We start from the raw sequence: 17,774 nt of genomic DNA, 5'->3' as shown, positions 1-17,774 counted from the left end.
AATGGGACTTGAGGTCCTGCGGAATTTGCCATCTGCAGGGGAAGGGAGAGTCAGAACAGAACCTCCACAGATATGAAGGTCTAGCTGTATTATATTATATTAGTATTACACTATGCACTGAATCCAATGGTTAATATCAACTCATGGATATTCACTGAATTTATGGGTTTCTACAAACATTGACTTACCAAGATTCCATTGTGGAAGACCCCAGTGACTGAAGTAATCTCTCCATATTGGGCTATGGGGACATAGCTAAACATTGCCACAAACCCTCTTGCTCTCCCCCAGGCATGCATTTGCGGCGAGCTATGAGCTTTTAGGGCTTCAGTAGGGCTACAATAGGTCCAGGGTGGGTGGTAAATAGCTCTGCATGTGGAACTATACATTACACTGAACTGTGTTGGACTGAGGCCAAGAACTGTCATATATTTTTGCAGTGAATTTTGCCTATTTTCTCTTAGGACTGATAGTCTATCCCCTGTCAGATGTGTAGTGAAAATCCAGTTTTCTGTTCCTTTGGGCTTACTACAAATTGGAAAGTAAGAATTGCTCAGGTTTTTTTTTTAGTTTTTAAACTGTATTTTTAGTTTTTGATTCCTCATATCTGACGATTTGATACACTACTGTCTAAAACGGGTGAAAGTAACTGTAGGGATTTCATTTCTCCTCCAAAATTAAACAAATCAAGACTCAAAATTTCAAATATAAGAATGACTGACCTCTATCAATCTAGCTCTGCAGAACCCAGATCTTTATCATAATGTAAAGCAGTTTTGATATGGTTAATCTCAGTATACCTGAATCGTTTATCAGATCTCAGCACTTCATGAAGAGTCTTTTCTGCTGGTTGGATTATTTCACTGAAAACATGGATAAATCCATTCCTTCCCTCTTTGCTTCCTCGGATCATACAAGAATTCTCGATACACACAGCCTAACAAGGAAATAATAAAATAAAGAAAATTGCATGAGAGTCAGTCTTGGGGAAAATATGTAAAACACAGTTTGGATGAGCAGCCCTCTTCAGACGTAGTGTTGTATGTCAAATGTAATTAATCTAGAACGTTTGCAAGTGATTTGTTTCCACTTGTCAAGGGAACAAATATTTCTAAATATGACATTTTCTTGGTTGGCTGTACAAAATGTGCCTTGAGAAATATATTCTTACGATCTGAGTGGGAAAACATTTTCCCAGATGGGTGGAGGGAGAGGGAAACCTGCATTGCCTTTGCTTGCCTGGAGCCAAGGGATAAACTCTTGGATCCGTTGTGGGAGGTTTCAAGGGAGCAAGAAGAAGAGTTATGAAGGAACATTTCCCTGCATGGTCCAGTTTTCACAATTCACCAACATTTATAATAATAATGATGATATTTATTTCTTACCCACCTCTCCCCATGGATTGAGGTGGGGAACAACAACAATTAACAGGCAAATGACATCAGTTAAAACACACATCAGTATAAAGGTACAAATAAGATGTACACATATTAAAACAATCCACATCTAAAATTCTTCATTTAAAATTCACAATTTAAAAATCATCTGGATAAGTCTGTTAGAAGAGACTGGTCTTTAATGATCTTTTAAACGTGAACAGCATATTCACCTGTTGAATCTCTGCTGGCAGGTCATTCCAGAGTCTGGGGGTGGCTGCATACAATGTTATTTTCATTTATAGTCAACAGGTTGAGATACAACAATTATTCATAGAAGAAAAGCACTCTTTTCCTCAATGGGTCCACAAACTAAGGCGGGTTATAGACCGCCATTTTGGACGTCCTCAGGACGTCCCATTTTAAAAAAGGGGCGTCTCTTCTAGACGCCCCTTTCCCTATCACGGACTCAATCCGTGACAAATGGCGGCGGCCGTTCCACACGGCTGCCGCCATGTTTACATCTTGGACACATAGTGTCCAGACGGGTCGTGGTGGTTATGACGTCGTGGGTGCGCCATGGGCGCCTCGCGACATCATAACGGCGCCGCAGGAAGAAGCTCCATTTTGGAGCTTCTTTTTTGCTCCACGAGGGAGTCGCGCAGTTTGTATGCTGCGACTCCCTCGCGGAGCAAAGAGCAGCGCCGGCAGACCGCCGCAAAGCGGCAGTTTGTAACGCCTCCCCATCTATCTAAGAGAGCAGGAATCCTACACACATTATTTCTAAGAACGCTGTATGCAGATGTCCCCTCATCTGTTAAGAGAGACACCTCCTTACACTGTTGCCATCATGGTAGAACTGAACTGTGTGGAATTTCTACTTTTCTACAGTTCTTCAAGATTAGGAAGCACTCTTGGTTCACTGATTCTTCAGAACATCAGGCATCTATACCTCCAAAAATAATCTGTGTTGCTGCTGGTGTCAGTCCTTTTGCTCTCTGAAACATTGGTTTCTTATGTTGCCAGAATGTGAAACTCCTTGTTGTCAGATTCTTCTCTCCTTTAAACCAGAAATGGGCTGCATCTGCACTGTAAAAATAATCTGGTTTGACACCATTTTAACTGTCATGGCTCAATGTTATGGAATTCTGGTGCCACAACAAATTACAATTCCCAGAATTCCATAGCATTGAACCATGACAGCAAAATTGGTGTCAGACCAGATTATTTCTCAGTGCGAATGCAGCCATGGAGAAACTATAGCCTTCTACATGTTCAACTACAACTTCCATCACCTTTCCCCACTAGATATACTGGTTAGAACTGTTGGGAGTTGCAGGCCAACAACATCTGGAGGATAAAACTTTGCTCAGGCCTGCTTTAAACCACAGCTTCTTTCAGCCACTGACAATCTCATCATTAGAACCAATTAAAAAGTAAATGGAGGCATAATGAACCACACTTTCAACAACATACATTATTTCCGTCTTTCCTAGTGGCCACACTCATAGCAAAAAAGTGTGTGTGTGTCTTGTTAACCTGGAGAAATGAAACAAGATCCTTCTTCCTTGTAAGATTTATTCCCAGATATGGATGATATGTGTGTGTGTGTGTGTGTGTGTGTGTGTGTGTGTGTATCATCTATATCTGGGAATAAATCTTACAAGGAAGAAGGATCTTGTGTATGTGTGCGTGTGTATATCTGACTAGCTAAAGAAAGATTGTCTTTCTATTGAAATCAATGGGCCCACCAAAAATGTAACCAAACCAACAGAAGGTCACTGAGCAGAATGTGATTCAATGTCTGAATACTAGATTTTCTTGGTAAAATCCCAGTTTCACTGAATGTGCCAAATTAATTTACTCTGGTTCCCACTGTATCTACATATTGTGCACTCTTTCTCACTGTACACATTGAAAAGTGTACCCTGGATGGAATACTTATTAAGACCAGCACTTACAAGGCCCATGTCCATTATTTTGTAGTGCAGTCCTGGGAATGTATGCTGGACAGGGAATCTAGTGTGATTTATTCCCGAGCAAGAATGTGTTGCCTTGCAGCTTTAAACTTGCAGCCTTTTGCAATAGGCTTATTACGTATAAGAATGCTCTTAAAGGCATGGGAGTGTCACTACATTTGACAGTCCTGATAAGAAATCTGTACTTAGGACAAGAGGCTACTGTCAGAACACAATATGGAGAAACTGAATGGTTCCCAGTTGGCAAAGGGGGCAGGAAAAGCTCCATTTTATCACTTTGTCTGTTCAACTTGTATACTAAAAATATTATAGGAAGAGCAGGTTTAGACACAGTAGAAAGTGTAAAGATAGTAGTAGTAATAGCAGGTACATTTCTATACCACTTATCAATGAACTAAGCATTCCCTAAGAAGTTTACAATGTGTAAACTAATTGCCTCCAACAACCTGGGTACTCATTTTGGCAACCTTCGGAAGGATGCAAGACTGAGTCAACCCTGGAGCTCTGCCTGGGATCAAACTCACAACCTTGCGGCTGCAGTACAAGCATTTAATTCATACTTCTGACTGCAGTACAGGCATTTAACCACTGCACTACCAGGGTGATAGGAAGAAGATACGAGGAAGTAACATCAACAATCTAAGATAAGGGGATGACACCATACTACTACCAGAAATCATCATGGACTTGGAAGATTTACTAAGCAAGGTCAAAGAAGAAAGTGCAAAGGCAGCTTTACTGCTGAAGATAGAGAAAACTTAGTTAATCACTAAGGAAGGTCTACATATATTCAACCTAGATAATAAGGAAATTGAAATAGTCAGAGATTTCTGTACCTTGGATCAAACATTGATCAGATTGAAGACTATAGTCAAGAAATCAGAAGATGATTAGGAATGAAAAGGGCAGCCATGAAAGCACTAGACAAGATCCTAAAGTGTTAAACCATACAACTGGACACTAATATTGGAATTGTCCTAGCCATTATGTTCCCCATCACCATGTATGGCTGTGAGAAAGGGCAGTGAAGAAAGAGGATAGAAAGAAAATCAACTCATTTAATATATGGTGGATGGCCAAAAAGACAAACAAATGGGTTCTAGAAAAGATCAAGCCTGAACTCTCACTGGAAGCCACAAAGATGAAATTGAGACTATTGTATTTTGGTCACAAAAGAAGGCACAATGCATTAGAGAAGACAATAATGCTAGGGAAGGTAGAAAGTAGTAGAAAAAGAGGACGATTGCATACCAGATGGCTAGACTGAATGGGCCTGAATCTGCAGGACCTAAGCAGAGTAGTGGAGCATAGATGGGAGTTGGAGATGTTTCAGGATTCCCATTAGTTGGGATCGACTCGAGGGCAGGTAAGAATGACAAAACAATATGTAAGATGTATCCAAGGATCACTCTTTTCCAATTTAAACAGTTCAAGTATGCTTTTCATGTCTCAAATGTTTTCTGAAGTTTTAGCCTTGCTTACCGTGCGATATACAAACACCCTGAGCTTCTTTCCTCCCAGAGTCTCCAAGAACTGTCCATTGTAGAGATCATTCAGGCCAATTTTCACTTTCAATATGTGATTCTGAAGAATCAGTTTGAGGATCCGCTGGTCCATGGTGAGTGTGTCATCTAAGAGTTTGGACATAGAAAATGCATTAAGTTTTCTTTATTGTTGTTTTATGCATAAAATTACGATGATAATATGAAATATGCATATGAGCTACATAACAAACTCTGTTAATATACAAACTATGCTCCAATTTGTGCTTAGTTTTAGGAAGTACAAATCTGTTTAGTTCCCAATGAAATATTAAGCAAATAAATGTGTCATATTCTCCTAAGAATGATCCAGCCTTCCCAGGTGATCCAACTGAAAGAGTGATTCTTTGTATGATGCTATCAGAAGAGGTCTAGCATTCATCTCTTAACTACACTGCAAGTTAAATGTGATTGATTTTTACATAAACTGTCTATTATATAGCATGTTTTTGTATATTTTCCATGTATTAATTAGGGATGCATGAATATCAGTATCAACACATTTTCTCATAAAAGGATTCCCCATTAAATTGTTAACTGCTGCATCTGGGAGAGACTGTAAAGATTAAATATTGGGTCAGGGTTTTTTTGTGCTAAATAAAATGTATATTTTGTGTAGAGTACTTTCTGTGTACAAAAATGTATTTTGCACATTGTTGTGCAACTGTTCTGCATTCTTTCTTTAAAAACAACAACGGAAAGTGAAAAATAATCAGAAATGTGCAAAATCTCTCACCGTCTTGCCCCAACAGAGAGATATTTTTTGAAAATGTTTTATTCTTTTGTATAAGAATGAAACAAATGATGATTACATTCCCAGGATATAACAACGTGTGTTTTTAATATAAGCTTTTTAAGCCTAGCGAGATAATGTTAGCGTCAGTATTCACTATTTTAAGTACTTTTAGTACTATTTTAACTGCTTCATGTAGAACCTTTCGCAGACATTTTTAGTGCCAGAAAGAGTTTTGGATTGCTTACCAGAAAAAGCCCCATTTAATGGAGCTAGGAGGGTGTATTCTTCCTCTGGCTTTAGAGATGCAGCCAAACCAACCTGAGACACTAAATCTTTGAAAGTCGCTTGTTGTGGACCAGCAAGCTCAATAACTTGTTTAGCTGAAAATGAGAAAGGAAGGGGTGAACAAATCTTAGTTTGCTCCAAAACTCTGACATGAGAAATATTTTCCACAAAAGTTCATAGAGTTATATTTATCACTGTAGGCAATAAATGTCTTATTTCTTTGTCATAGACAACGATCAGCTGCTGGTGCAGTCCAATGGTCAGGCTGTACAAGATGTGAATGACATTAGAGGTCATCTATGTGTCACTCACCAGAGTCAGGAATGAGCACGTCGTCTATGAGGTGAATTACGCCATTGCTTGTCACAATGTCTTTGCGGCTGACCATCTTGACTCCATTAATTGTCAAGCTTTCACCATCGCATCCAATTTCAATTGTGTTGCCTTCCAAGGTCTCAAGGGATGCCCCACCCATGATCGCTTCTGAACACTGAAGTGTGTTCAGAATGTGGAACTTCATCAGAGCTGAATGGGGAAGAACACAAAAAGAGCCAGTTGGTTAACCAACACTTGGGAGGTCATGGTTGGAATACTGCAATAATACAAACCTTTTAGAAAACACAATGCTGCTATAACAAAGTGCTTTGGAGGGCTTCTTTGTTAGCCAGAGAAAAAGTGTATAATATATATATAACTGTAGTGGGTTCTTGAGCAGATAAAGCCAGAAATGTCCCCGGAAGCCAAGATGACATAGTTTTTGGTGGGTTTTTCAGGATATGTGGCCATGTTCTAGAAGAGTTTCTTCCTGATGTTTCGCCAGCATCTGTGGCTGGCTGAAGATGCCAGCCACAGATGCTAGCGAAACATCAGTAAGAAACTCTTCTAGAACATGGCCACATAGCCTGAAAAACCCACAAAAAAACTATGGATGCCAGCCATGAAAGCCTTTGACTTCACAAGATGACATACTTTGGCCCCATCCTAAGAAGGCATAATTTATTAGGACTTATTATAAAGCTAGGAAAGGTCGAAGTAAGTAGAAAGAGAGGAAGACTGCAGGCCAGATGGACAGACTCAATCAGGGAGGCCACAGGCCTGAATCTGCAAGACTTAAGCAGAGCAGTGGAAGACAGGGAGACTTGGAGATGTCCCATCCACAGGGTCACCGTGAGTCAGGGATGTCTCGATGCCAGTTAAATACAACAATTTATTTGCTGTGTTTTAACAGTGTGTAATGGAAGACTTCTAAATTACAATAACATTGTTGCTTAAGGTTGTAGCAATGCAATCCTATGCATGTTTAGTCATAAATAAATCCAGATTTTTAAGGAAGAGGTTTAGATTTCAAATGTCTTTAGCATAACCTATGTTTAAACTTGAGTATCTATATCTATTTATTATGGATTATCTATACATAAATATATATTTGTTGTAATTAAAACTCAGAGTGGTATTATGGGCTTGTCTCTTCAATATATACACTATTTACTTATTCTGAATGTTATATTTAGATATATTTATGTTAAATTCAGAATAGCTCTCATAAACTGTGTGACATTAATCCTGTAAGGAATGGGATTTTTTTTAGTCTAGATGCAAAGCTCTGAGCAAACTCTGAAGATATGAAAATAATATCTTGCCTAAGAGAGTTTGTGGATGATTTCAGTTATACGTTTTTACTGCTTCATAGCTCAGTTTCTTAGCCATTGTGCTATTCATTAGCAAACCAAACTCAGTATCAACTTGTCCTCACAACATTTTCAATTAGCTAAAGGGTTCTTCTGTAAGCTGCTACAAACCAAAACTGTGATAAAATGAATACAACAGTGAAACTCAAAACAGGGAATCACAGCTGAAAATAATGTTAAGTGGGTTAAGAGGGTTACCTTGCATTGGATAAAATAGTCAAGTTTGTTTTTAAGCAGTTTCTCAGGTTTCCATACATTTCTATTCACTATCCACTTTATACATTAGTCTCTCCATGCTTTTTTAAAAAAGTTTTCATGAAAAATGTGCACATTTTCTTGCTGATTTCTTCAGATACACACATATTGCTGTAAAATTGTCTAAGTGTTGACATTTTAACGTGCTTTTAAAAATTTACCCTTTCCCCCAACATATGTGCATTCCCCCATAATAGGTGCATTTTCATGTATACTTTAATTGACATAATTGAGCAAAATATTAAGGAAAGTGCAAATTTCAGGGTGCTATAGGCCCAATACAGACGGCGCATAAGCACCGTACTAAGGCCAAAACTAGAGCTGGGGAGCTCACAGCAATGGCACGCCCCCCCCCCCCAGCCCTAATTCATATGGATGGCGCCATTTTGAAGGTGTACTGTGCCTACACAGTTTGACGATGGCATCACGCACACACCACCTCCACATGGACTGGCACGTGCGTGATGTCACTGCGCTGCTGGAGGGTGCTTGCGGTGCCCTATCTGTGGCACAGAAAAGAGCTCCGAAATGGAACTCCTTTTGGGCACATGCTTCGTTCCTGCGGCAACTATATTGCCACGGGAATGAAACCAGGGACAAAGGGGCTGGGTGGCCCCTTTCTCCCATAGCTGTGCCTGTCAGGGTGTCTGGGGGTATGCAGCCCCAAGGATACTCCTTTTCCAGGCCATGGGGAAACAGCGTTTTGCCGCGTCTCCGTGGCCTGGAAAAGAGCTGGATTGGGGCTGCAGGTATGGCTGCCCTGGCCCCAATCCTTGGCGGAAAGGGGCAGATGCAGGCTGCCCCAAAGGGGCAGTCTGTACTGTGCCATAGTATTCTAGTTAGTACTTTGGTATAGGTATTTTCATATTTGAATTGTATCGAAATGCAATGCCATCAAAATTCTCCCCATCTGTATAGCCACCTCATTGGGCTCCTCACAGGGCTGTAACCAGATTTTGATTAACTTTTCAAGCACCGAGAGCAATGTAGGTCCTTAGGGCAGGAAAACAATGGCAGGAAGTTTTTTTCCCCCTTTCCAGAACAAAATGGAACTAGTCTGTGTAAAAAGATTGTAACGTAACACTGAGCCCTTGGTATCCCCTGGGGTTTGGTTCCAGGACCTTCCGTGGATACCAAAATCCATGGATGCTCAAGTCCCATTAAATACTGTGGATAGGAAAATGGTCTCCCTTATATAAAATGGCAAAATCAAGATTTGCTTTTTAGAATTTATATACTTTTTTGCTTATTTTCAAGCCATGGATGTTTGAATCCATGCATAAAGAATCTGTGGGTATGGAGGGCTAACTGTATTCATTCAGAAGGTAAAAAATATGTTTACATATTGGATGAGAGCTCACGAACCCATAGCCAACTATCTGAATTTTATTATTTACTATGTGGATCACCTGATGAACAAGTGTGCCTTGGACCTTTATTTATGCTTAAAGAATTGAAAGGATCAGAGATGCTTTCGTTCTAAAGCAGAAAATTCAAATCTTTGCTCTTCCCCACCATTGATATACATGTACTAAGTAACTCACCATTTTGTACTCTTCAGTGCTAAACCAAAATCTGCTGCCTCAGGCAAAAGACCTTGCCCTGCCTAAGGGAGGTCAGCCCTGCAAAATAAGTGACTGTTTTTCTGTTTTCTTTTTGTCTTTTCTCTCAAAGTTATAAAAACCGCTCTTCAGTGAGTCAGTCAGTAACTGTTGAATCCATTTCCTGCTCAGTAGCTCTTTCAATGTGAGGCTCCTGCTCTTTCCTGTTTAAAATTTTTGTCTGCTGGTATTGTGACAAAATGGAAGCAATGGCTTCACCTTTTCCTCCTTGACGCAGCCTTTCTCTGGCGCCAAGTCGGCTAATCGACCTAGCAGGGCAGAGGGAATTCCCTTCATGTAGGGCTCTCCTCAGTTGGCATGCTGACCAAGCAGGTGTTAACTGGAGGAATGGCAAGCCAGGAGACATTTAAAGCCTATTTTTGGCCAATCTTTAGCAGCACATGGAACCACTGACACCAGCAGCTAGTAGAGGGAGTTACAGCCACAAACAGAGCAAAGGGCACCTACTCTGATGCTCAGGAAAGCCATTCAGGTCCATCTTTAAGTTTAACCTCACATCTTGTTTCTTTCCTTCTTTCCAGAGGTATAGTTTAGTCATGAATCAAATCTTTGGGCCCGTACAGACAGTTTAAATGACACATACATCTTAAGAGACCAGAACTGGATCGTGGCTTTGGCGCGGCTTCTGGCTTCTTAGGATGCATACATAATTTAAACAGTATACCTCCAAAGTGACCCGAAGCAGCATTATTTTGGCCTGTCTGTACAGACTTTGGAAATGGGTTGTCAAAAATTACACATCTTTTCAGAGTACACTTGAAGAGAGCGCACAGATTGCATTCCCCCAAGATCACTAACTTATTGTGGACTTATTGTGTTAATCATAGAATCATAGAATTGTAGAGTTGGAAGAGACCACAAGGGCCATCCAGTCCAACCCACCTGCCATGCAGGAAATCCAAATCAAATCATCCCCAAACAGATGGCCATCCAACCTCTGCTTAAAGACCTCCAAAGAAGGAGACTCCATTACACTCCGAGGGAGTTTGTTCCACTGTCGAACAGCCCTTACTGTTAAGTTGTATTAAATTGTTGTATACAGCGGGGACCCCACATACTCTTTGGTAAGATATGTAGGACCCCTATGATGAAGGTGGAAAAACTGCAAATACACCCCCCCACACACACACACACTTTCTTTAAACCTAAGAGGAAGCTTTAGGTCTTCCAGCACAACTCCGTGGTCAACATCTACCAGACACTGACCATAGAATTGTGCTGGAGGACCTACAAATAAATAGTGTTCTCTTAGGAACCTCTAGGTCCTCCAATGCAACCAAAAGTGGCTACACTTAGGAGCTTATCACATGGCTTTTTCTCCCAAGCTAGACACAGGCTGAAACCATTAAAATGGATGTTTTTGCACAGTTCTGTGCCCAGGTTGGAGGCATCCCATACCCAATCCGGACTTCTGCCGTTCTCCCCATCTCGGCAGAAAAAGGTGTGCAATAATCTTCTTAGAGAGGGCACCTATTGCCTTGCTTTATGTAATGGTGAATACTGTATGTGTTTTGTGCGACATTGAACCTCCTCTCCTCCATCTCTCATGCTTCCATTTAAAAAGATCAAGTAGCAGAATCTGGAAAAGATTTTTCAGACTCAGGCCCCAGGGAGCCGCTGCTAGTTGGAGTAAACTCTATGTTCATATGAATTGCATTCGGTTGAACTCCCTCTGGACTCCCAGCTCTTGAAGCAGTTTTGCTATTTTTTTTTCTACAATTGCTAGTTGTGTGGCCTATAAAGCAACAAAATGCTGATATCCTTTGAATAACCAGAGGGGTGGGCCACAGTTGAAGACCCACCATCAAGTCCACATTTTATGAAGGTAAAAAAATAACACCTTGTCTCCCTAATCACTTGTCCCTTTTAGCCTAATTTAAATTGATTGTTTTCTCCCTCACTTTATCTTATTTTCTTTGGGCAATTTGATTCCTAGAATGGGCAGGAAAGGGAAAAGTAGAAAAGCTAATGAGGCAATTTCTTTGTTTGTTTTCACGTTGCTTCACCAGCAGTACACAAAGAAGAGAGGGACTGTGGCTTCTACATTGTCCTGTTTTTAGCCTTGACACCTTCACATCATCTGCCCAGCCATTGTTCCTATTCATCATAGTACAGTTTATGCCAAAGGCTTTCCTACTGAAAGGTCACCAAGATTGCTGCCACATATATCCAAAGACAAAGGAGAGGGAAATTAATAGCATGATTATGACCTAAGATGACATTAATACGGTTTCATCGGGGATGCTGTTTTTGAATGAAACAAATTTAAAACTCTGACATTGGCTAACTCCAAGTCAGGACGAGGTTGTGTCATACTTAGAAGGATGAAGATAATCCTTTGAGAGAGTTAGTGACATGGTTTCTTTCGAGTGATTACTTCCAGACATCCTGTTGCTAAAGCTTAGCATGACTCCCTTGATACCCTTTCTTGCCTTTTCTTTTGTAATACAAGCAAGGGAAGCTTTCACTCCTACACTCCTGCTGTATCAACTGTCGTTTTTTAAATGAGCAAGACAGATGTTAGCTGTACGCCACTTAAAACAAAGGTTCTAATGGGAGTTTTGTTTCCTTTTTATAGAAAGGACAAGTTTATGGGATACAAAGATATACTATTTGAGCTGCACTGAGAATATTTAAATGTAAAAACTTTCACTTACTAGAGCTTAGCTAGTGGAGAGAGCCAGTGTGGTGTAATGGTTTGATTGTGGGACTCGGACTCTGGAAACCAAATCTCAGCTTAGCCACAAAAACCCACCAAATGACCTTCAGCAACTCACATTCTCTCAGTCTCAGAGGAAGGCAAAGACAACCCCCCTTCCAAACAATTCTTGCAAAGAAAATCTCATGATAGGTTCACCTTAGAATCACCATACATTGGAAATGACTTGAAGGCACACAGCAGCAGCAACAACAACAACAACAACTGATGCAGGCTTCCCATGCTCTGTGAATACTCTGTGAATACTTTGTTGTTGTTAACTGCTACCAAGTCAACTTTGAATTATGGTGAACTTATGAAAGAGATACTTCCAAATCAACATCAGCTGCCTTGGTCTTGCAAACTCAAGGCTTTGACTTCTTTGATTGACTCTTGGGATTTTATCACACATGAGGAATTTCTCTTAATTTTGAATGAAAAGAAAGTGGGGCCAGAACGCATTCACATAAATTCGCTAGGTCAGTGAATTTATGTGAGTGCGAATTGCGTTCTAACTGGTTTCCCATTGCCTGAAATAGCGTGTGGTAGTCTATCATGCAATAACATGAAACCCCATGATTGCACTCGGACTGACTTCTCATTGCCCGAATTTGCGTGTAGTGGGTTATCGCGCAATAATGTTAAACCCCATGATTGTATTCAGATTGCCATCGGATTATACTTCCAGTTTCCCTTTTCTGATAAACTCCTATCTATCTGAAATGTGGTCTTCCTTTTTTCCTACTGCCTTCCACTTTGCCAAGCATTATTGTCTGTTGACAATAATGCTGAAGATATCAGTAATGCCTTCTCATGGTATGTCCAAAGTAGGACAGTCTTAGTTTAGTCACCTTGGCTTTTAGGGAGAGTTCAGGTTTGATTTGCTCTAGGACCCATTTATTTGTCTTTCTGGCAGTCCACAGTATCTTCAGAACTCATCTCTAGCATCACATCTTAAATGAGTTGATTTTCTTCCTATCAGCTTTCTTCACTGTCCAGTTTTAACAGCCATACATAGAAATGGGAAATATGATGGCATGGACAATCCTAACTTCAGCATTCAATTAGATATCTTTACACTTCTGCATCTTTTCTAGTTCCTTTATAGCTGCTCTTCCACATCCTAGTCATCTTTTGGTTTCTTGATTGCAGTCTCCATTCTTATTCCAACTGAGCCAAAGTATACGAAATTTTGAACTATTTCAGTGTCTTAAGCTCTGTCAGCATGGGCCAAAAAACCTATTCCCACATACCACCCCGTTCTAGCCTTTTCTTGTCCAGATAATGCATGTCTCAAAACCCAGTTTTGATGCAAAAAATCTGGACAATGTCTGATGTGTTCCACTCCAGAACTGGTGTGTAACACCCGTAAAAATGGCTTTTAAAAACTTATCTGTTACTCAAGATCTTCTGGAAAAATCTGGAGTCCTCTGTTTCTGCACCATGGTGGCTGTCTGCATGGATGTCCTGCTGTGTCTCTTGACACATCTGTCACTGCCATGGTTTGCTTGAGATGCCCAGCCATATGATCATTATTAGGCACCTTGTTCTGCCCTCAGAACTGAGTGACCTATGCAGCAGATATGCTGGGCAGCTCAGTGGGACACCCATTCATAAAGCCACTGTGGTGTGAAAACAGAAGGCCAGGAACCGGGGGATGTTGGGGCAGATGAAGGGCCAGAATACTCCAGACTGCCCTCCAAAGTATTCTAGCCCATGTTGATAGGGCCTTCATTGTCTACTTTAAAGTTACGTAAATTATCTATGGTCATTATTTTTGTTTTCTTCACATTCAACTGTAGACCTGCTTTTGCACTTTCTTCCCTCACTTTTTCTAGTAATTATCCCACATCTTTGCTATTTTCTTCTAGTGGTATGGTGTCATCTGCATATCTTAAATTGTTGATGTACTTTCCTCTTACATGACTTACATTTAAATATGCTGTAACAGTCAATAAGGCAATAAAGGCGTGTTACAGACGACCCAGAAGGGGCCGTCTCACGCCGCCGCCGGTTGCAGCGTCCGGGAACCGCAGAAGCCAAATGGTGTGGTTCCCGGAAGCTGCCAAGAAGGAGCGCGAAAATCACACTCCTTCTTGCTCCTCGGAAGAGACACCACGAGGCGCTAGTCGCGCACTCGCGGTGTCATTTCCAGGACACGATGTGCGGATGAAGAGCGTCCGTTACGTCAAGATGGCGGCGGTTGTGTGGAATGGCCACCGCCATTTGTTACGGACAGAGTCCATAACAGGAGTAGGGGTGTCTAGAAGAGACGCCCCTTTTTTAAACTGGGACGTCCTGAGGACGTCCCAAATGGCGGTATGTAACCCGCCAAAGAGAACATTTGTGACATGACCATTCCTTTCAGCTATTATTTTCCTAAGAGGACAGCACCCAAATGCTTGCCTTGTAAATAATCTGAGGCTGATTTTCATGCTGACCATGTGGGATATTGGCCATGAGTACAGAATACAAGGGGTGTGAGAAGGTCATACCTCTCCCTGCTTTCTATGGTCTCATTCCTCTCATTGTTATGCAATAGTGACATGTTACACAAAAGATGAGTTGAAGCAATTATGTGTTGGTTTGTAGCTGCTTGCCCACTGGTGAAGCTGATAGTTGGGAGACAATAGGGAGAAAATGAAGAGGAAAATATATGGTCAATGATAAGACAAGGAAGCTCAAGAGCAAGGACAATTGCACAAAGACAGAGAAAGGCAGTGAACTGAATTTTCAAATGAGAGAAAACAGAGGAGAAAGAAAAGGATGGAGGTGGGGTCTGAGGGATGATGAGGGAATATGTGAGTAGAGGAGAAGATTTTCTCACCCAGATCATCAAGCCTCCCAACCACAGATAGGAACCACACCTCCACTATAAAGAAGCTTCAGACCCATCTAGTAAAAACTGCTACATAAAATTTCTTCTTTAACAGAGAGCTGAACACAAAGTAATTGCTTTTATACAAGTTGTACATGGGCTTTAAAAACACTCTTTATGATAAATGACCTGCTATAAGCAAACTATCTGTAATAAAACATGTACAATATTTGTAGCTGTCAGACTTATTTAACAAATCATTTGTCCCTCCTGTACTGAAAATGTGCAGAAATACCTTCAGAGGCCACCTTGTCACCCATGATCCTCTCCAAGACTCCACGGGGAAGTTTCTCAAAAGCTTCATTGGTAGGTGCAAAGAGTGTGTAATGCCCAGGTTTTCCAAGACTATCCATTACACCTGATGTAAAGGCAGCAGCCTGAGATCAAAACAGCAATCAACATTAAGAACATCTGACAACATGTCTGGACACTGTAGGTACAACCTCCCCTGCATTTTTAACGTAGAAGTTATATATGGTAACATCATTCCTACAGCCATTTCCCCCAGTTTTCTTGATATTATGTTTTGCTTGGTTAATAAGAAATTTGAAATATTGAACTGTACCCTGGCAGCAATATTCTGGATACCTTCCCTCTATCACAAGAAACTTATTTATCAGTATGTAACTTTCTGAAGAGATTCCTTAGGATAAAACCAATAACACAATACATAAACATTGCAGAGTTGCATCCTTATACAGGTTTCATTGCAGTAACTCCCATTAAACTTGGTGGGACTTATTTTTGAGTATATACACATTGGATTACTTTGTAAAGACATTTGCGAGTACAGAAATGGTTGTGTCTGTATTGTGAGGAAACACTTCATTTCTACGATGTACATATCTTGGCTGCAACATGTATATTTGATGAAATACCCAAATACATTGGCCTGTTTACTAGTCTTCCAGAACAGACACCAAGTGAGGTAGGCAAGTCCTTTTACCACTAATTAACTGATTTAAATGAGGGCCAAGATACAGCATCAACCATAATTTTGCAGTCCTGTTCTCTCTCACTCTGCAGTGGTGGATGCATCCTCTCTCTATTTGCTCCTCTGTTCTCATGGTACACAGTCACCCAGTTGCCTAGGCACAGTGCCGTGTCCAGGGAATGTCATCAGGAATCATACAGAAATGAACAAAAGGTTTATTTTGGGAAGGGTTCATGCTCCACAGCTCTAAGTGTTTATGCCAAAGTATCACCAAGGCTATACTTTGGTTAAGCACTAATTTAAACAAGCATTCAAAACAAAAACTGCAGTCGATGGCTGATATGTTACCCATTAGATTTTATATTTTGCATGATTAATTAGCTAATCCAATACCACAGCAGCAAGAATAGGCATGTCAAGTGGAATCAACTGCTTGTGACTGCTGTGTCTATGAATTTACCCTTTCCATCCAGTCAGCTATTCAGAAAACCACAATCTCTCCAAAGGCTCACAAGACAGAAATTTGCCCTGCCAAATCTAATAACACGGCATAAATTTGACAGTTAAACAGCCAGTTTTAGGAGGGAAATGACTGTTGCATGCTGCCTCTTAAAGACAAAACTTGGAAGGGGTCAGTGCTAGCAGAATAAATTGATATTCAGTTTTGAGAAAATGTTCTCAGTTTGGGTGCAGAAGCCAATAGGAGAACCTGGGGCCTGAATATTTCCCTCGGAGGTCAGAGCAATATTGGGGCATCTATGACTGTATTATTAACCAAGGCAAACTTGTTCAAACTTCTTAAATCATTATGTTTCTTTAATGGCAGATCTTGCTCTGTGTTCCTGGAGATTTTAATAAGCAATTAAGTTAAAGACATATCTGTCATTTTAGGAATTTAAAGTCTTTGTTGATGCAGTTGGATTGTGTAAGAAGAGGTCAAATTAGCATCTGGGGCTTCTGTAAGAATGGAAAGAATATTTAAAAATATTCAAATTATTGGTGAAGAATGGTTTTCCCAAATGCAATGAAACCCCGACAGGGAGAATTCTGCGGTGAAGTAAATGTTCACAGCTTGCAACTTATTTGTCACAAAAAGACAGTTTGTTTTTATACAGAAAATTGCATTTTCTGCATAGAAAATGGTACATTGTGCAGGTTCTTTTTCTGCAGTAGTGAGAAGAGAATCCTCAAATTGGATCCTGTTCCTCCCACACACTTCTGAGACAGGGCTTATTAACTGTTGATCAAATTTTGTCCATCTTAAGTGAAACTACTAGCCCTTTCCCTCAATGATGGAATAACACGCTCCAGATACTAAGGTCCAAAACACACTGCAGAAATAATCAAGTTTGAGACCATTTTAATTGCCTTGGTTCACTGCTAGGGAATTCTATGAACTGTAGGTTATTGTGGCACCAGGGCTTTCTGACAGAGAAGGCTAAATGTCCCACAAAATGCATTTCCAAGGATTCCCTAACATTGAGCCAGGGTTGTTAAAGAGGTCTCAAACTAGATTATTTATGCAGTGTGTTTTGGACCCAAATCACCACAAAAAGCTCACCTCCCCCTCAAATACCCACCAATCAGGGTGGGAAGGATTTCTTCCCTATTACAACAGAAAAGGAATCCAAGTGGTAAGTACCAATGTTCCATTTTCCTGCAGTGTGGGAAGGCAATTCTTACACTGGGACCGACACAAGTCGTCACCCTACTCTTTGGGTAGGCAGACTCTCCAAATATCATACCTACAAAGACATAACCTTCTGCACTATACACCTGCCA

The 17,774-nt window shown here is 40.6% G+C and overlaps 1 protein-coding gene across 6 annotated transcripts in view; it reads right to left on the bottom strand.

Moving 5' to 3' along the window:
* LOC149323545 (periostin-like) overlaps positions 1-17,774 on the bottom strand; it is a 63,739-nt gene that overhangs the window by 26,537 nt on the left and 19,428 nt on the right. For all 6 annotated transcript variants that reach the window (XM_089489162.1, XM_089489163.1, XM_089489166.1 and 3 more), the window contains exons 7-11: positions 15,294-15,435; positions 6,230-6,442; positions 5,878-6,012; positions 4,838-4,986; positions 801-937 (exon numbers count right to left, since the gene is read on the bottom strand). In XM_089489162.1, coding sequence (XP_089345288.1) covers positions 801-937; positions 4,838-4,986; positions 5,878-6,012; positions 6,230-6,442; positions 15,294-15,435 — 776 coding nt within the window. The remainder of the gene's footprint in view (positions 1-800; positions 938-4,837; positions 4,987-5,877; positions 6,013-6,229; positions 6,443-15,293; positions 15,436-17,774) is intronic.

Source organism: Sceloporus occidentalis, unplaced genomic scaffold, assembly GCF_023333645.1.
Source record: "Sceloporus occidentalis isolate IW3139 unplaced genomic scaffold, rSceOcc1.0.p SCAF_1, whole genome shotgun sequence".
Classification (NCBI taxonomy): domain Eukaryota; kingdom Metazoa; phylum Chordata; class Lepidosauria; order Squamata; family Phrynosomatidae; genus Sceloporus; species Sceloporus occidentalis.
This window is presented reverse-complemented; position numbering and strand designations above follow the sequence as displayed.